This window comes from Leiobunum rupestre, chromosome 8 (genome assembly GCF_980474605.1).
Source record: "Leiobunum rupestre chromosome 8, qqLeiRupe1.1.hap1, whole genome shotgun sequence".
NCBI lineage: Eukaryota > Metazoa > Arthropoda > Arachnida > Opiliones > Sclerosomatidae > Leiobunum > Leiobunum rupestre.
The window spans coordinates 10,150,413-10,171,122 of NC_143391.1; the positions used below are offsets into that span (position 1 = coordinate 10,150,413).

A 20,710-nucleotide genomic window follows, 5' to 3' on the forward strand; every position below is an offset into this window, starting at 1 on the left:
GTGAAAGAATGTTTTATGCAAAACGTATAGCTGCGAAAATCATCCCTAAAAAGTTCTCCTTTCTTCCGTCTTTTTTCTCTCTTTATAAATCGCTACAGCCGGCTTATTGTTAGCCAATTTACACCGCTTCTTCTCTCCCACATTTTTTTAAACAACGCTGAATTTTGAATAAGACTTTTAAATAGGTTTTTCTCATTTCCGGAATTTATTTTATCTTTTTACCAGAATGATGAATTCATGAACATTAATCCTAATTAGAAAAATGCCAGAACACAGTATTTAATATGTACAAACCGTATTCGTTGATTTTCTAAAATTTATTTGTTGGAAAATATAGAGATAACGCACAGTAAATCCTTTGATAATAATATATTTGACGGTAATTGAAATTTATTTATTTTTCTTTTGAAACAGGATATTAGTTTTTTGCTTTAGGGGGGGGGGGTTCAGACAGTGAGGGGGGAATGAATTTTCATTGAAAATTTTTATAAACCGAGGCAAAACTAATTAATAAAAATAAGTTTTATTTCATTAATTTTAAGAAGTCGTAGTCCGCAATGCAGGCAGTAAAATATTAAATTTTTAACAAAAAATTTATAGATTGTTTCAATTGCCGGATTTATTTTAACAATTTATTTAACAAAGTAAGCGTTTGGTTTTTGCTAATTTATTATTTAAAATGAAGTGCGGAGCCAGTTGTTTGAGTTTATAAATATTGGGGATTTTGAATGTAGCTATGAAATTTAAAAAATTTATATACTCAGTTGCAGGTTAAGAAAGGAAAAATATCTAGTACATTTGGCGGAAAGGTACTAGCACGAATTTCCGGTAAATCGGCGACGGGAATTTTCTTTTGAATTCCGAAAGGTTCCTGCACGTTTTATATTAATCTTTTTTAGAAATGTCTTTTACGTAATTTTCAAAGTGATCAATAAATATTTAATAATAATAATCAGCTAGGCTAATACCCAAGGCACCACCTTAGGCCTAAGTCATCATGCGACTTTTGAAGCCCTTAATTCAGGTGGCCGGGTTACAATGCGTAGGAGGGTGGTGGCAAGCCCTGCATGCCACGAGATCGAGCCAACAGCTCCCTACACTAACTATTACCGTTAACCTATACAAGTTTTTATGGAAGGGGAAACCGAAGAACTCGAGGGAAAACCCCTTAAACCAGTGGGGAGAGAACTTGCAAACTCAACGCAGAAGGAGTTGTTCCGAGTTTTCACCCAGTGCCACAAGCTGGGATCGAACCCGGCTCCTCTTGCTGCGAGGCGAAAGTGCTAACCACTCCGCCACCCCAATGTTGATTGTTATTTTTAAGCTTCATTATAGCGTATTTTTTTAATTATGCACCTAAACAAACATCAAAATCATCGCACTTTTATGTACGTCAACGTGTTAATCTCGGCATTATCCGTTCTATACTTACCCTGGACTCGCCAAACGGAATTTGTTTAGGTATGCCTCGCTTGTAGAACTAAAAATAAATTATTACAACTGTTTTTAAATCTTATATATGTTAATTATTTAACTATCACTTCGAAATATAACGCAACAGATGGTATTTTGCAAATTTATATAACGCGCGCAGGTATACTTAGAAATTCAACCATAAACAGACCAAATTCTAAATTCATGCTAGTGTCTTTCTGCCAAATGTACTTTATATTTTGCCTTTCTTAACCTGCAACTGAGTAAAGCAGTAGTGTAGAGTTTAAATTAATTATTTTAAAAAGCTTCGTTCGAAGATTGTTATTTTTTAAATATAGTGTTTGCTAAAAATGGAGCATTATCTAAAGTTCGAATATCCGTTTTGGTAACACAGTTAATCTATTTATGATTTGGGTAGACGTATTTCCTCAATTAAAGATACAATAACAAATCTAAACAAATGTAAAAATACAATTGACGGAGTATATTGATATTAAAAAGTTATCGATTTCATCTTGAAATATAAATACTAGAAGCTATTTTTAATGTAATTTGTAGGATAATTCCAGCTTAACAATTACTCTATTTACAGACCCAAATATTTTGCCTTTGGTACGATATGCAAATTAGTTCCGTCCACATAAATATTATTTGTTATTGCGTTTTCTGTTTCAGATATTCATATAAACAGTTTTATCTTTGTTGATTTCAAATGAATTAGATTTAAACCATTCATTGATATTATTTGTTCTTGGACATGTAGTACACTAACAATTTTAAGTTTTATATTTTAATATAGATGGAGTCAGAGTGCGCGTCTTAAAGGTTTAGGAAAACTCATTTCGGCTTAATTGTTATAATAGCTATGTCTTATTTGAACCAAACAATGTTTTAAATCATTTATTCATTTCCTAATATACTTCTATCTATTTATGAACATGTACAAAAAAAATTCCCGAAGTAATGCCAATTCGTAGCTAACTAATAAAAAGTATTATTTTAATTTAATTAAGATTAGGGTTGGTGGTATCCCGTCCGGTTTTATTCACCTTGTTTAAACCGGTTTTAACCACGGTTAGAAAATCAAAACAAAAATGGATTTTTCAAAAATGTAATCCATCTCCAAAAAATTTCTAAAATAGATACATATAAAAGTAAAGCTTTTTGTAATAATAACTTTGTAATCAGTTATATAATTACCTAAGTACAGTCAAAACTCACTTGTAAGTTTAACCATTATTAAACCATACCAGTGGTTTTTTGCCAACCCTGATTAAGATTAATTTAAATTTTAGTATATATTACTAATACATGGCCATTACCAATCAGTTCCCAGCAAATTAGGACCAGTGTGACCACACCACCTATATTTTAAAGTTTTTAATATGTTTTTAATGTCGTCTTTTAACTTCCTATAATTACACTATTTTCCTATTACTTCCAATTTTTAGGACATTTTTCACCTTTACTTTGTTGAAATGATGTTTTTTTAAATGGATGGATATCAAAATCTAGAAAGTTCGAAAGAATTTCGTACAAAATAATGTTAGCTATCGCGTACGTCTTGTAGTTGCAAGCCAAACAATTTTACACCGTAGAAGAAACCAAACCAAATTCCCTTTAAAACCATGGATATTCGCTTCAAAAGATTTAATAAATAAATAAAATCCTATAAATCGACTATGAATTTCCTATTTTGCCTATATGAGTTTTTGAGTTTTCGGTGGTCACCCTGAAAGAAGGAAAAAAAATCAATAAAATATCTGATTTAAAACAAATAAATGCGTTTTTAAGTTTTTTTTTATAAATTAAAAACTACAGCGTTGGCTAAATCAAAATGTAATGCTCAAATGTTAATAATCTAGACAGCATATTTTTACATAATTTAATAACGCTTTCGTTCAATATTTGGCGATAAAACAACAAAAACGCCTTTTAAATGGTGGCCAAGATTAGCATCCCATAAATCGCTCTAATGTATAATACATACGACGGCTTCCAACCCTTTCAAACGCGCGTTTGCATTACGGAGGTAGAAAGAAATCGAGAGTGCTCGAGACTGCAGGCCGGATAATATAGTTTCTCTTTTTGGTATCGCGGTAAATTTTATTTTCCGTTATAGAGCGGCAACTCTATTTATTTGAGGGCGAGCGCTCAGCCTAGAACCCGGTTGCGTTCGAGCCGGCTGCTCCAAACGACCATAGAAAGAGCAAAAACCCGAGAAATGACATTTTCCTCTCTCCCCACTTTCACGTTTTTGCTCCTTTCACTCTATCGGTTACTCTCACAAGCTATCGAGTATGTAGCGAGCCGGTGACGCGCGTCCCAATCCGATTGCGAAGAAGACTGTCCGACTCATTTTGCTCCTTTTCACCGGTTGAGCCCTTATCCATCGATCGGACAAAGGGGGGAGCTAGAGATCGCCCTTTCCCCCACCCCGCCACCGCTCCCGCATCCCGCTCTCCATCACTATATATACTCTACTAGTACGGGTCTGGATCTGGTTCCAAAATATCAAAGTGGACCAAAGATAAATCCGAATTAATGCCTGTCCGGCTCGAGTCGGCCGCTCTTTCTTCATTCGATTTCGGTTGCCGCGAAGAAAGACCGCAATAGGATTAAACTTTTCTTTTCCCGTCCTTCGTCGCGCGTCCTACTGAACCCCGTTACTCCCCGCATTCTCGCTGATACTTCGTCCAAAGGTCTCCCTATATTGATTCGTACCTACGCCCACCTAACATCTACCTTTCTGGTTTTTTCGGATATTTTTTTTATTTCGGCGCGTCCGGATCGTCCCGGATTTTCTGTTTCACTCTCCGGGTGCCTCTGGTTTTTTGTGCTTTTTTTTTGAAGGAAAGAGGATTTTATTACGGCTTTTTGGTTATTTAATCGAGCCTCACCGTTGGGGTTTCATTTGTTTTATTTTTCTTCTCTATTTTATTTTTTTGATTGGATATTCTCTAAACCAGAAACGTTTTGTGTCGTAATATCTTGAAGAAAATGATGGAATTGACGTTAGTTTTCTTTTACGCAGCTTAATAAAAGGGATTTGGCAGCAGGGTTGGCAAAATCTGTGTTTAAAAAAAAACATTGTTTTTTATTGTTTTAAACACAATATTTGGTTTTAAACTGTTTTTAATTTCCACTAAAATAAGCCTTTTAAAACATGGTTTGCAACACGTTCTAAACTCTTCTTCATACTTACTTCTCAATAGAAGGATACATTTTTAGAGAGAGTAGTAGTAGTAGTAGTAGTAGTAGTAATAGTAGTAGTAGTAGTAGTAGTAGTAGTAGTAGTAGTAGTAGTAGTAGTCAAAGCTGTCAGCTACGTTATATAATCATAATACGATATATCAGGAAAAACAGTGAAAAGGATATTGTTCAATTAAAACAATTTTTAAATTAAAGCCTGTCATTTTAAAAATATACTTCTGCTCTTGGGTAGATACGTTTTATAAGTGAACGGACCAGGATAAGAAGGAAAGCTAAGATAAATAAAATCCGTAAATTTAATAATCTGAATTAATGAAAAATCATAGAAGCATCTAAGTTCAATGATTATATCCAGAAGTTGGTAATGAACTCCTACTGCAGGAAAAGTATCTTACTCCCTGCAGTAGTTGTAGTTTTGTTGGTTGGATTTGTAGACGTAGATCCGAGGGGCAGGTCACTTCCTTGATTAACGACGCACCCCTCAAAAGATTAAATCCGATTTAATCGTGATTATTTTGATTAAATTCAATTTAATCACGATTATGTTAATTAAAACACGTTTAATCATAATTATATTGATTAAATCATTTTTAATCATGATTAAATGATTAAATATGATTAAAATGATTAAATCCTGATTGAAACGATTAAATCCTGATTGAAACGATTAAATAGTTATTAGTATGCTTAAATCACGATTAGAAATTCGAACGAGAATCGAACACAATTGCGATAGAACCATCAATATTCATAATTAATATTAAATTATCGTAGGGTGAGTGAGGGTAAGAATGGACACTTTTTGTAAAATTCGATTTAAAAACACAAATTGAGAGTAGACCATTTTAAACCGATTTGAAATACAAATAATGAATGTTCATTTTTAATTTACTCTGGTTTTTGGCATTTAAATTTGTGAATTTTTAAAACAATAACTATTTTAAGAAATGAAGTGAGTAAGTCAAACATTGGACAAAATAGTTTTGAATTAGCTTGGGGGGGTGCTAACTTTGGACACTATTAGGAAAACTATGGACAAGAAGGGTAGATATTGTAATATTACTATAAGCTTCTGCTATAGTGTCTATATTTTTGAAATTTTATGACGTCATGAATATTTTACACAATGTGACTATCGAAATGCATCAACATGTGGCGTATAGAAAACTGTATTACTTCAAAACGTTACGAAAGACTTTATGAATTTTATTCTAAAAATTTCAACTACAATCTCTGGAGTTCAATAAAACAATATATATAGGCTTTAAACGAGTTTTGGTTTAAAACATGTTTAAATGCCTTGTTTAAATATTTTTTTAAACTTTCCAACCCTGCCTGGCAGCATGACGTATATAATACGTCACCCATGCTTTTTACAATTGAAAAAAAAGATTACCAGCATGGCGGCCATAGCCAAAGGTACGGTGGGACGTCACGCTGCCAAGTTCCTATTGTATGGTGCGTATACTCTATTTTATGAAGTCGGCCATTTCATTACAGGCCTAATTTAAAATAGTACATACAAAGGCGCCTGCACGTGCTCATCAGCTCGAGACGTTGAGTGCACTTGACCGCGTGAAGTGGCCTTGCATGCACAATTTGAAATCAGACCTGTAATAAAATGGCAGCTCTCACAAATAAGGATATAAAAGAGTGTATAGGTACAGTAGACGAAAAATAGGTCATACCCCTGTAGAAGTGTTCCATCCGCCGCATACCGGTGTTCAGGGAGAAGTAGCTCACCAGGGTTTGTACCTAGAGGGATGAATATTCATTTACTCTTCAGACTACCGATATGAAAATAAAAATGTTATTTTAACTTAACAGATATTTATATAGTGAAACGGTATACGAAAAATGTTATCTTTTTGCTTTTCGAGTAGTATACCGCGCGGTGCAGTGTAGTATGATTTAAGGTGTATGTGTTTAGCGGGGAGAGTCGGGTCGTTTTTGGGTTCGTCCAGATTGATCTTTGGCGGCGCGTTACACGTATAATAAAAGACGTAGGATATGATGAAGTCTTAGCTCATAATTGATCGTTCTTTTTCTCCTTCTCTCTTTCTCATCTGGCGTGGCGTCTCCTGATGCGGACGCAGTTTGCCATCTGGCTGGCGAAGGGATCGTGGCCTTAGTGGGATCGCCGTCCCCTTCGGTCAACTATTTGCTGCAGTCGGCCGGTCAAGCTATGAGGCTTCCTCACTTGGAGACCGAGGAGGGTTTCCGATCGCCGGTGGTCAATTACAGCGTCAATCTCTTCCCCGATCCCGCCATCTATAGCAAAGCCCTGATGGATTTGGTCGCCGCCAAGGCCTGGAAGTCCTTTCTCGTCATGTACGAAGACCACGAAGGTAAATAGGCGCCTGCCCTTTCTCTCTGACCCCTCGCCTACCAATAAACTCACTCGCCTACGAAAACCGCTCACACCCTCTCGGGCAGCTGCTCCCTACGCCGCGATAGAGAGATCTAGGGTCCCGACGCTCGAAGGGGGGGAATGGGGCGGGGTAAAGGGCGCGGATTAAGCCAGTCAATGATTAATTTTTGGGGCTCGTCTATCATCAGTCTATCGCTTTGCTAGCGCCGTCACTCCAGATTTCGGCTACAGCGCGAAACGATACGTCTACGCGCAGTTTTGGGCGGGCCTTTAATTAGCAATATTGACATTCAAACTTCGGAAATGCTTAGCGGAAATAGGTTTTGGCCTTCGAAAGCGACTAGAACGCCCTAGTTCGAATTAAATTCAATCCTACTGGCCGTGTTGATGGCATTTCCCCATTTTTTCCCGCCATCACCGCGTTATAAGTGGGGAACTAATATCCTTTAGCCGTTAATCAAACTAGACGCCACTCGGTTTCCTCTAACTTTATTTACCCTATTACGGGGTTTATTTAATCCATTTGTAACTAATGACTTATAGAGCTTTTAATTTAATGTAATAGTGTATCGCTGCAATTGTCGATAGTGTTTCGAACGTGGTTATCAGCGTAAACCAAAATTAGTTTCGCTACGCCATAATTTTCTTAGGCTGATAACGCCAAACAGTCTCGTAAATAACGAGTATAAATCTAGAGAAATCGACTAATTTTCGAGGGCGGGTATAAAAGCGATACCGTTCACGTTATTACAAGAAATTCCTCATTTTCATTGTCACCGCCTGTATTGATATCGTTATTGACTTATTGGTCAAATATTTGGATTTGGATTTCCCTTTAAAGATGATATTTTTTTGGTTGACGAAACGGGGTTGCATAGAGCATCGCGCGGAAGTCAGATCTCATTTCGTCTCTTTTTGAAGAATCACGGTTCAATGACTTTAATACGTACGAGGATAAATATAAATATTTGGGGATGTCGACGTGCTGGGAAATACGTCATCTGCCGACGAACCCGATATCGAATCTTTCCCAATTTTAGAAGGCGCGTCAGAGTAGAAATACTTTTAAGTATTTGGAGATTTATGGAAAACACCCTTCTCTCGCCTTCATTCCAATTCTTTGAAAGTTCCCACTTTCAATTTATCCCTCTACTCTCGCTCTCTCTCTCTCCACTATTCCGTCTAACTTTTAAGTGCCTCGCTGTACGAGTCCTTTTCCACTCTCTCCCCCGGTATCTATAAATGCGCTTCTTACTCGGTGGCATTTGGAGATTAAGTATTCCGGAACGTTAGGAGGGGTCGTCTCTTCGAGGACACGTTGCGTTCGACAAGTTTTCTGTCAATGAAATATGCGCGTTCGACGTTCGTTCTCCCTTCCCTTCGAACTTCCCCTTCAAACTCATCTCTCTTCGCCTCTTCACGTTTTCTAGTGTTTTCTCTTAAGCCGCCTTGGTGGTGGCAGGCCGGGCGCGAAGATAGCAATTCCACCTCCTCCTCCCTCACTGCTTCTAACCAAATTGCGACTCTTGATCCGCGGCTTTCATTCATCGCGCTTCGAATATTTCGTGGAAAAAGCTTTCCTCCTTCTCTCTCATTCCCTCCTCTTTTCCCTTCAGTTTTTCTCCCCGTTTTTCCATCACCGAGACCCACTGATTCTCGTTTACATTTAGGTAAATTCGGCCGGTAATTCTCTTAATTAACTACAGCCGCGGTCTTTTCTCTCGTTATTGCTATTGAGTTTTATTAGTTTTAGCAAATCCGAAATAAATGTATCCGGTGTAATTTAATTACGGTAATGTTTATTTCGTCGGAGCATTTGAATACCGAAGTGATTTTTGAAAGAGGTACGCTGGCCAAATACCTCTTTAGTTTTTAAATCGAACGGGCGGATATGAAGTTTAATTATCAGTCTTAAAGGGGAACGGCCAAGCTTTTCAAAATATGGCCTTATTTCCGTATCAAAAGATTAACAAGACGTTCAATATACTAACACGTATCTTTAAATAGCTTTTGGCCCAAAAAGTTGAAACGAAAAATAACGCCAGGTGTTTGGGTTTGAATTTTCGCCGCCATCTTAGGGGCTGCCGCCAGCGCCCCTAACCCCGTATGAGCGATTTGCGAACTATCCTAACTTTTAAAATCGCGCAATTTAGGCTTAGGTCTCTTATAACTGGAACGCGCCGCGCGTGCGAAACAAATTTTTTGCGTCTTCAGCAGCGCGCGCTTTTACGTTGTTTTTCTGTCTCACCGACTTCTCACCAGGTATCGCGGTGGACGCGCGCTTTTCGATTTCCCGAAATTTCTTTATTTTATTAAAAATTAACCACTCAATATTTTTTGACGTGGTTTTCGCCATAAATTTTAGTTTTTAATGGGCTATAGGGCTATCTAACTGGTTAAAGCTTGACCATTCCCCTTTAAACTGGTCCATGACCGGCTTCAAGGCCAAACTTAAACGGAGCTTAAAAGGATCTTAAGGTTATTGGAAAACAAAATGAGTGTCTTCATTCGAAATAGATTTTAAGTTGCATTTTCAGTAAATCTTAAGGTTCATTAGCGATTACGATTGATTGTTATTCACTAAAATTATATTGGGTAACAATCGTCGTTATTCGTTGCGAGCGAGTTAGAATAAGAACCCGGGTTTATAAGTTATCAGCCCTGAAACGAAATTCTAGACTTGAATTACTTAATAATCATAATAATCAGCTAGTCTAAAACCCAAGGCACCACGGGTGACCGGGTTACAATGCTTAGGCGGGTGGTGGTGGCCAGCCCTTCATGCCACGTGAGCTAACAACTCCCTACACTCACTATAACCGTTAAACTCTACAAGTTTTTATGGAAAGGGGAAACCGAAGAACTCGGGGGAAACCCCTTTAACCAGTGGAGAGAGAACTCGCAACCTCTACGCGGAAGAAGTGGTTCCGATCTTTCACCCAGTGCCACGAGCTGGAGTGAAACCCGGCTCCTCTTGCCGCGACCCGAAAGTCCCAACCACTCCGCCACCCCACTTCAAATCAAATCAAATCAAATCAGTTTATTATCATGATTTTTTGTGATAAAATGTTGTGAAGGGCCAAGTCAACAGCCCCTTATAGGCCTTTTTTAAATTATTATATATTTTTTTAATTAACTATCTTAAAAAATCGATATTAAAACTCAAATAGAACAATGTAGTAAATAACAAAACACAAAAAGAAAAACCAAAACAAAAGCTATAAAAGAGTTTAACACTCGATTATGAGATATTTTAAAAAAATATAAATTTAAATTTTAAAAACAAATTATATATGCGGCGAATTACAGAAAAGCAGAGGGAGCAAAAGAAAGCATAAATAAAATAAACAATAAAATAAACCGGGGACAAATATCTTCAGATGACAAACGCACTTTAAATTAAATCTGGCCTTTTTCCGTAATATAACGTTAGATACCGTTACTATTACCGTTCTTATTTTTATATTTGACGACTTAATTAAGAGTCAGAAGCGCTAATAGCTAAGTCATAGCGAATAATATTTATTACCGGAAGTATATAATATATTTATTTAGAGAAAAGTATCCATACAGGCCATTAAAATCTACCTTCGCTGGCTCAGACTCGGATTCAAAACGTAAGATATCAAAATTAAACTGCCTAGGGATGTGTACTAATTTTTAACCCATATTTTGTCAATGAATATTATTAAAAACAAACTATATAATGTATTTTGGCCCAACCTATTTTTTCTTCAAAAACGTGAAATGTTTCAATACTTTTCCCGTGAGATTTATAATGCATATTTCTGTTGTTACTAAAGTCACTAGCTATTACTTAGAATGTAACCCAACTATATATTCCTAGCTAAACCGACCAAACCCTTTATCTACTTTCTTAGAGCTCGCAGTTCTTTGCGTCTCATGGAAGAATTGGGTCAAACATTTGCCTCCTCACATTCAGAATGGGTAGGCACTCGTTGAAGAATTTACAGAAAGGAACTAAAGCCTCTGTTTTCATGATTCCCGAAAGATATTCTCCACCCACGCGGATAGATCGTAAAAGCGCATTACACGTATTAAGGCTGGTTTACACTAGGGCAAAAACGCCACAACGGTGACAGTCGACGCAAAAATATTGCACTAGGCCTAACGGGAAATTTTCGCGTCGACGTTCACCGTCGTGGCGTTTTTGCCCTAGTGAAAACCAGCCTTTAGCCGTTAACCTAAATACATTATTGTAGAAACTCATTGACATTTTTTGACTCTTAACAGAGTACAGGAAAATAAGCCGATTTCTAGTCGTTACGGCAATAATAATAATAGTAAAAATAATCGTCCAGGCTTAACTTGAATTTTTGCGGGTAATCCGAGTTATTTTTAAGTAAAAGGGTTTTGCGGAGGGGAGAGTTTTCTGGGAACGCGTAACTCTTGGTCTTTCGTTAATATCGTTTCCCGCTATTCAGTTGGAAAATATTGGCGTTAAGGTGGCCGAAAGCCGATTAATAACTCGAGTTCTTCAGGTCCGCGTCTAATGCATTTATAGGGCGAATCCCGCTCTCCCCGTTCCAGAGGGATGGAAGCGTATAGGCCGGCGTTTATAAGCCGGAAACATTGAAAGCGTTGATGAAAAAAGCGCTTTTTCGTCAGCTATTCTACGTATAACGCGACTAATCCGGGTGAAGGAGCCGCCTCTATAGCGCGGAAAAAGAGATGGGCTCCAAATCTAATTAGCAGCGTCGATAGAACGGAGAAAGCGAGCCGAACTTATACGTTACAACTATAGTTATATCCGGGCTTATCTAACTCCACGCTCAATACCGGCGGTACGGTAAAGTCTACGGGGTATTGAACCTTAGTGATTTTCTCGGCCTCCTTTTGTTCGGAAAGGAATAGGGAACGCGGCGAAGTTACCGATTCTTTTCATCTTACCAAAAACTCTCCAGATAATAAAACATTAAAAGGTACGGATCAAATATTAACGCATCCGCCGGCAGTTTTATACGTACTACTAGATTCCGTTCGCTGTAGAAAATCAAATTTGGATGCAATAGCGCCAGTACATTAACCTTCTTTACTTCGCAAACTCGGCCTAACTCGACGACTTATATCCTTTGTTGAAATTTATCTTTGCATTCTTTATTAAGGTAGTATTCGTTTGGAGGCGGCCGAGTGTCTGTTCCGCTGGAAAAATAGAAGGATAGGCCGATATTTTAGGCACTTTTTATTTAATCCTCCCCTTTCAACGCGGCATAGAAGGGCTGTATCTCCCCCAGTTAGCTATAAATAGCGCGGTTCATTATAATTAGCCCTCGTGGGTAGATAAATATGGCGCCTTGGGATGACAGAGACGCCTGTCTCCTCCGAGGGGACCAGACTCGAATACTCCAAAGGCTTTAGTTTCCGGATTTAATTCGATAAACGGTGGCGAACAAACCTTTTCAATTTGGGCAAAAGGAATCCCTTCATTCTAACCCTTTTAAGACCCTCCCCGCGCGGATTATACCCCCGCGCCCATAATGAACCAGTCCTGTCCTATGGTTGTTTCGATGTAGGTGCGCTACGGTTTGGTTATTAAATATTCGCCGTTGAGCTGAGGTCTTTGACGCCGTTTGCAAACTATTTATTACGAACTGAGTAGTAGCGAAAGTAACTAGACAGGCCCGTAACCAGCCGCCATAACTCGGGGGTGCTCAAATGTTTTTGCGGGGGGGGGGGGGGGAATGCCTTGATACTAAAAACCTTAATTTTTAACTCCCACTCCGAAAATTCGTAAATATATCGAAATTGGCTTTATTTTGTTATTTTTTAAATAATGAATTTCGACTTCATTGAGTACGGAATATTTTATTAAAAATACAGGTAACCGATGTTATATGATATTTGTTGAACAATCGTTTTTTTGGGTCGGTCGGGTTGGGGATGCTCAAGTATTCATTTGGGGGCGCTGAGCATCCGCTGGCACTCACCCCATAGGGTCATATACGGGCCTGTAAGTTGAGCGATAAACTCTTGAACTGATATTATAGCTTCCCCTGTGCGCTGTGGCTCACACGCTTTTCGTTGAGTTCGAGAATCAATATTATTGCTAAAAACTCGAACCATTTTCTTTAAAATTTCTGCTGACAACTTCTGGATAAGTATTTGAAGCTTATTTGGTAATGCCAAATAAACAATTCGTGTATTTAGATTAGTTCCCTCTATCTTGAGAAGACTCATTTCCCCTACGTCATACCGTCGTCTGTTCGGTTATTGTCTCAAACTCTCCAAACCTTAAGATAAGACGATGGACCAGACTACTCGAAGAAGTAGGTGACGAATCTTTTCACCCACTGACTTTCGAAATCGACCTACAGAAAGAAATAATTAAAAAAATAATTTAATTTTTGAGAAAAAAAGTAACGTTTTGCCTTCTTAAAGCCTGTAAAAGAAATAAACTATATTTTACTGCGGCGGGGATAAAGTCCCTGTAGGCCGGTATGGCGGATGGTAGCGAATCTTGCCTTTTAAATAGCTCGTTCAAAGTCCAATACTTTATCCCCCTCCTATTTACATTTTATAGTAGGTTTTTGATTTTATTTTTCATTTCGAAACTTTGCGGGTGGCTGTAGGCAAGGTTAATGAACTTCATCGATACGGTGGACAGATTTGAAATTATTCTTTAAAATTGAAATGCTCATCGAATGGAATGTAGATCTAGTGTGGTTATTTGTGTTTCGTCTTAATACGTTTGTATCGCGTGAAGCCACCCCCCGTCTGTTGTACGGGACATGTTTATCTTGGAACAAATTTAAGGGTGTTTTGGAATAATGGTTTTACAAGATTATAATAATTAGAAGGCGGTTGAGTTTGTCGTCCCGGGCTTCACCGCGTGTCCCTTCGCGTACAGAGAGTATGTCGTATCCTCGAGCGACGACACGCCTCCTTTTGTCCATTTAAGCAAATAACGCGGAACAGCGCCTTTGATCCCGCTGACCCCCCCCCCTGTGGAAACCTTATTCTCTCGTTCCCTTTATATCACGCTTGCTATTATTCCTGACCGGATCAAAACCTTCAAAGGCGGCCCTACATTTTACATATAGCCGCATTGTCGAGATTATTATTATTAGATGTTCAAATTAAGCGCGGATATCTCCCCGTGTATGGTTCCAGGAAACGCCGGGGCACATATCGCTTTACCTTCTCTGGAAATCTAAATTAGGACGTATCAGAAGCTAACAATATTACATAGAGAAGTACTCGTATTCATTTAATTAAGGCTGAATATTTACAGTGTCAAACGACGTAAAATCTAAATATTAAGACTCATATTTTCACGATGTAATGGTTTTAGAAAGTTAGTTAGTTAAGGGGGAAGACTACAGTGGCCATTGTCTACTTTCGCGCTATTTCAAGCTGAACTCTTTTAATTTTGTATTTTAACTAATAAACTTAATATTTAAGTATAGAACAGCCTCTTTTTTAGTGACTAAAATAATTTTGACAATTTAAAATTTAAAAGTAATTAAGTTATTACGTTTTAATTCGGACCCCCGGAGCTAAACAAGTTGGGCAAGCGCCCAAACTACCCTTTAGTTAGGACCTTTTACCTCGTTAACTATTAATATTAGTATTATAAAAATTATTTTAAGCACTAGAGGAAGGTTCAGCCTAATAAGAAAAATATAATTCAATTGTGTAATTGTTAAAACAGAAACGTTCAGCTTGAACGAAAATGAGGCTTTTACTGTATTCTTTTTTCTTGCGAAGCGTAATTCGAAAAATCGTGATAAGGCGCTGGCTTCAAGTATAGTATAAGAAGATCATTTTCTCGCAAGAAGCATATTATTTACTTATTTTTTGGAGTTAATAAAGCGAAACGACATCGCCGTAAACCCTCGGTCTGCATCGACCGACGAAAATTAATTCGTTACGATTCAAGCCACTCTTCCGCGATATTTTAGTGGTAGACTGAAAAGACGTAATTAGAATTAAGTAGGAAGCGAATCTACCGATTGTATAATTTTACCTTAAATATTTCGCATAATTAATGCTACAACGCGTATTCGCGAAAGGTGGGCTCTCTTTTCAATATATAAAAGTGTAGCGCCGAGTGTTTGGCCAAAGTTCATTACCGTGGCCTGACTGTTTGGCCGGGTAAATATAGGGTTGTTTCCACCACTCCACTAATTCTTCGCTCCGGAGGGTTTTAATTATGGATATTCTAATTAACGAAGCTCTCCGTATTCTTCCATAGTCATCGTTATTATCGAGAGTATTTGGAGAATGGGCCCACGCGATATAACGGCAGGGGGGCTACTACGTAACCGGGTTATTTGAGTCGGCCGGGTTAAAAGATCCGTCTCTTTGGGATTTCCCGGAAAGAGTTGGGCGCTGATAAAACCATGGGACTCAATCCCGGATGAGAGATGATTAACGGATGAATTCATTTCGCGTCTTTCCTAAGACGAATTACAAGCTCTAATTAATTTAACTCTCGTCGGCAACGAAGGCCCGAGCTAAGAGAGGAGCGCGACTAATAATGGGGGACCCTCGCCGTCTAATATTACCTCGTAAATTACGCTAAGTAGGTGTTGATTCCGTGGCCGGGTATAATCGGGGTAAGAGCGTAGGGCTCCGTCGCCCGTAATTGACAGGTTTTGATGGGATCGAGGAAAACACGATTTTGCCGGCAAACGTTGTCCACCATCTCGAGTCCCAATGGCAACGCCACTTTGAATCGCGATCTTCTCTATGAACTCAGCCTGGCCGCTCCTTACGAGCGTGGAAGGCGGACTGAAATCGTCAGGGAGTCGCGACGCGAGACTGTATCCTTACACACCATGACGAGGGAAGGCCGCAATTATTATTTCAATGGTCTAAAGGGGCGCCAGGAGCCCCGCTACTTAACCGTGTGTTAGAATAGGGGCGTGTTAAATTTCCTTGCCCTGGTACAGTTGGGGACCGGAGGGGGGTGAAAGGGAGGCTGGGTAATGAGTCCCTGTCTGACACGCAATTTATAGCCTCTAAATCCGAGAAGGCTTCGGTTGTCAACGCAATCTCCCCTTCTACGCCCGTCTAAATACGAATTTTCTCAACACGCCTCTCTCTCTCTCTGTTTCTCTCGTAGGAATTCTCAAAGTGGAAGACCTGTACAACAGCGGATACAAAGTCCGTCTTCGAAGGATTTCCCACGACGACAATTTGAGGAAGATTCTCAAGGAATTGGGACAACAGGGGGAAACTCATATTATCCTCGACATTGCCATCGAAAAAGTCATCACCGTCTTTCACGCTGTAAGTCTTCTCTCTCTCTCTTTCTTCTTCCATCTTGCTCTCCTCTGGTATTTTGTCCACGTCACGTATAGCCATTTATATCGCGAGGGGCTTCTCCGCACCCTTCATTTACTATCACTGGTAGCTAGGCCTCTGACGCCCGACGTTTAGTGGAGGAGTGAGAGGGTTTCGGGCTCGAATTTTTCGCGCTTCCGTCGTCGACAAGAGCGAAATTGCTCGCGTCCTACGAGGATAATTTTGGTATCTCATTTTTCGGAAAATATGCCTTTTTCGAAACGAAAATTTATAACTCTAATTTCCCCAAAAAGCTAGTAAAATTGCTGTGTGACGCGTTTACATTTTATTTTTAACTGGAGTATATTTTAAGCCGATATAATTAATATTTTAAAACTCTTTTTCTTAGTTTTGAATATTGTTCTAAAAGTCATATATTTCTTGTTGAAGTGTTGCCCTGTAATAGTTCAGCCAATGCCTAAGAATGAGTTCATTAACTCTTTAGTGGGAGAGAAAACAGATCCACAGCTGAAGCGGGGAGGCAACATTTCAACAAGATGGCCAAGGTTATTTTATAAAAAGAACTATTCCAACGAAAAGGTGTAAATTATTTTTTTGATAAATAATTGCGTTAGATCGAGAAGTTTATCAGAAAAGCGGTAACTAAAATTTATGGTATTAAATATTAAAAAAAATTACACAGTCGATAAAAATAATAAAGACATTTTTTTTCGCTCCATTTGATATAAGGAGGGTAAAAACGAGAATTGGCGAGATATATCCTTCGAGTTTATTTTGTTTAGGTAGATAATTTAAAAAAGGTTTAGGAAGAGATTAACGTTTTTTTTAGACTTTTTTTATCGTTTCCTAACAATTCACTTTTGGGAAGGAAAAAAAAACTGCAGAAAACCGCTATTCCGTTCAAAACAAAATTAACTTTTTTTTTCGTGTGAGGTTCAACAGGGAGGTTTTAAAAACTTAGCTAAAATTTATCAACATCATTTTTTTTTCGGTTCGCTCATTCTCCCAGAATTCATATTATAAAGATGAAAAACGGTGATTTTAAAATGAGAGAACGAAGGCGAAATTTCAAATGTCAGATTTTTAGATTAGCTTCAAGGCCTGGCGGTGGCTTTTTTATTATTATTAAAGCCAGTATAAGAGAATGAAATGAAAAAAAGACGTAACTGAAACTGAATGGTAGAAACTGTAGGAACCAAATTGGGTAGAACAGGGAGGCAAAGATAGCGCGTGTGTCTCTAATGACGCTTTTCACGGGGAAACGAGTACCCGGGCTAAATTATAGCTTCGGGTTTTTGGAGCACTTTCGCCCGCTTTTCTCTCATAAAAGTGATGGTTTGCGCGCACCACTACCCCGTCATTTTGAAAAAGGACAAAAGACCTATACACGCGGTTGGCTGTTTACGCCTATTTCCAGACCTTACCTACGTACTTTTATCGTCTGCTTTCCTAGCAAAACACAGATAGCGCGATGAAAGAGAAAACGCGCTTGGAAACCTGGAAAAAATTGGATTTCTTTTGGGTTTTCCGCCCGCCGTACAACGAAGTTAAAAAGCCTCTATTTTGGAGAAAATAATCTAATATTATAACCGAATTTTTCACTCCAGATTTTTTTTAACTGGTGTATAAAACAGGTATTTTGAAGGCGGTATAACTGAGTGTAGACTTTACGGGATTCGTGGCATTCTAAGAAATATTTGTTGACGTAGAAATGTTTACTTTAATAAAAAAATACGTAAAAATCGGTGGATTTTCTCATCCGTATTTGATGCGCGATGGAGAACGATAAATACGGGATTCTCAACCTCTTCTTTTTAATGGAATCTTAGTCTCCTCCTAGCGTTTCTATATATATTCGCGTTTTTTTACCCACTTTTTATCGTCTTGGCGGCCCAAGTTTTTATGTGGCAAAACCCATTAGCCCAGCTCGTATCAAAGGATCGGGGATGGACTTATATCAGCTTTGTATTGTATACTTCTCAACGGGAAGATAATCTTTCCTTCAGACGCGACCCTTGACCTTTTATGCCCCGCCAAATGTTGGAATATTGTATATTTAAAATTTGAACGCTTTTATACGCGATTTCCATATCATCGCACTTTATTCTATATTTAGGTCGGGTGCCCGTTTTTTTCTTCATTATATTTTTGAAGTGAAGTTAATTAAATGTAATTAAAACGTATAATCTTCATTTTTTTAAATAATATTTAGAAATTTAAAGTGTTTTTATATTAATTTGAATTATCTAGATATAACTAGGCCATTTTATAGTGTAAACCAAGGTCAGCGGGAAATCGAAAACAACACCCTAGATTGTAGCTACATACGGAAAACAAGCACCTCGCTGTTGGGAAAAACTCCGTTCGGGCTTGAGACAAAAGGTTGTTTTCCTGATGTTGCAGCTAACGGATGTCCAGAATGAATGATGAATATACCTTTTCCAGAGTGAATAAATAAATAAATCCAATGGAAAAATCTATGGTTTCCCAATGTCCAACTTGGGGTCCCTTTTAAGTCAGCGAAGGACGCAACATCATAAATTTACATAAAAATAGAAAATATGTTCAATATATTTCCTATATATAAAATCTCCAAATATGTGGTAACAAAATTTAGGCCATTGCGCGTATCAGTCTTGTTAAAGTAGAGTATAGTCTTGTCGTTGTCTAGATCTAACTGGCTAAGGAGAAACACCTTGCGATATATTTAATTGCGGACAGACCATCAGGACGTCCTCAATTGTCTGTTGGTCGCTGAAACAATACTATTCTAATAGCGAAACCACTTGAGGGTTCGGAGAGACGATCCTTGGAACCGTACAGCTCGAAACTCGAATGTCTCGAAAACTTCGTCTTCCAATTTCTTTGAGCCACCAAGAAAACCACCATCCGATATCAACTTAGTAGTGGGTGTTGTTTCCGTAATGGCCCGCTATTAAGAAAAGGTCCCCATCAGGTGGATCTAGTCGGGTACTGGCTTGGCCATTCGCCGGAATCCACGTACATTTGTATTTCTAGGTAGTTTAGTTGGCTTTGGGTTTTTCACTCTTAGAACATGAATGAATGAATGAATGAATATTTATTTTCCCTTTAAAATACAAATCCCTTTTATAACAGGGAGGAAACCATTTACTGGATTCGCGAGTCAAAAAACATAAAAACGAAAAACGCTAGCACTTTAAATTCAAATATAAAATGCGCCAAAAATAAAAACAATGAAATTAAATTAAAAAATTGAAAAATTTAAAAATTTAAAAATTTAAAAAAATAAAATTTAAAAGTATGATATATACAACCAACACACACCAAAATGTCAAGAGATCAATTTGTCCTTTTTAACCGTAAGCCCCCCAACGACCAAGAATCCTTTTGGTAACTAGAATATCCTGCCATCCGGCACACCCAGTCCCCAAGCCCAGCAGAAACGACACACAGTCGTCTGACTTATCCAACTCATCAGCATGCATATAATCCGCTCTCACTACGGCGAATTTCTGACATTCAATCAAGATTTGGGGAATATCCTCCACAGGAGCACCACATAGAGGGCAGACGGGGTTTTCGCCGAAAATCACGGCGAATCTGGCCGCAGTTGGTAGCGCTCCAGTACGAGCGAGGAATAGTAGTTGACTAGGCTGGTCGTTATTGTAAAAATACTCCAACAACACTGGTGTGCAGGGAGAAGGCCAACACCGGGCTGCAAAATTTACGTTGAGCTTTTCTACATCTTCCTGTTTTGCAAACAATTTTTTACGCGAAATATTATGACATATATAAAAGTAATATTTTCAAACTAGGCTAACTTGTATTTATACAAACAAATCCTAAGACAAAATAAAGCGCGAAAGTAGAGATATTATATCCAGCACTCTAACCCTATAATGTACGTATAGGATACAAATATTTATTTTGAGTTACTTTACGAAATATCTTTATCGCTCAGTCTTTTTAAACGAAAATGTATATCGTTTTTTTTTCTATTCTCGTAGGCTCAAGATTTGGGAATGTTGACGGAATACCACAACTACATTGTAACCTCGCTGGTGAGTGGAATTTGAATTCACGACGATGTCGCGCGCCGTTCTCCCTTTCTTTTATACAGCGGGGATTTTACGCTCAGTTTACACGCCCGAGGTATTCTATTTATACCGCTTTTCTGGCCAGGACCCCGTCCCGCATCAGCCACCCACTCCGCGTCCGCAGAAACCCGGCTGTATTCCACCTTCTCGTATTTTATCCCTAGTTTTTTCGCGGCCTCGCGAGCGTGCTATATTCGTTTATGTTTTTTATCTTCTCGCCATCTTCCCCGGATCCGTGATAAAATTAAAAAGAATCTTCTTTCTTCCGACTCGTTGACTTTCCGCAGGCCGCCCCCTCTGTCGGATTTTCTCTCAATTGATGACGCTTTCTCCTCCTTATTCC

At 38.4% G+C, this 20,710-nt stretch overlaps 1 protein-coding gene across 1 annotated transcript in view; it reads left to right on the top strand.

The window, feature by feature from the left end:
• LOC149932359 (glutamate receptor ionotropic, kainate 3-like) overlaps positions 1-20,710 on the top strand; it is a 63,725-nt gene that overhangs the window by 7,181 nt on the left and 35,834 nt on the right. The window contains exons 2-4 of the mRNA XM_090155239.1: positions 6,744-6,995; positions 16,107-16,273; positions 20,278-20,331. Coding sequence (XP_090011365.1) covers positions 6,744-6,995; positions 16,107-16,273; positions 20,278-20,331 — 473 coding nt within the window. The remainder of the gene's footprint in view (positions 1-6,743; positions 6,996-16,106; positions 16,274-20,277; positions 20,332-20,710) is intronic.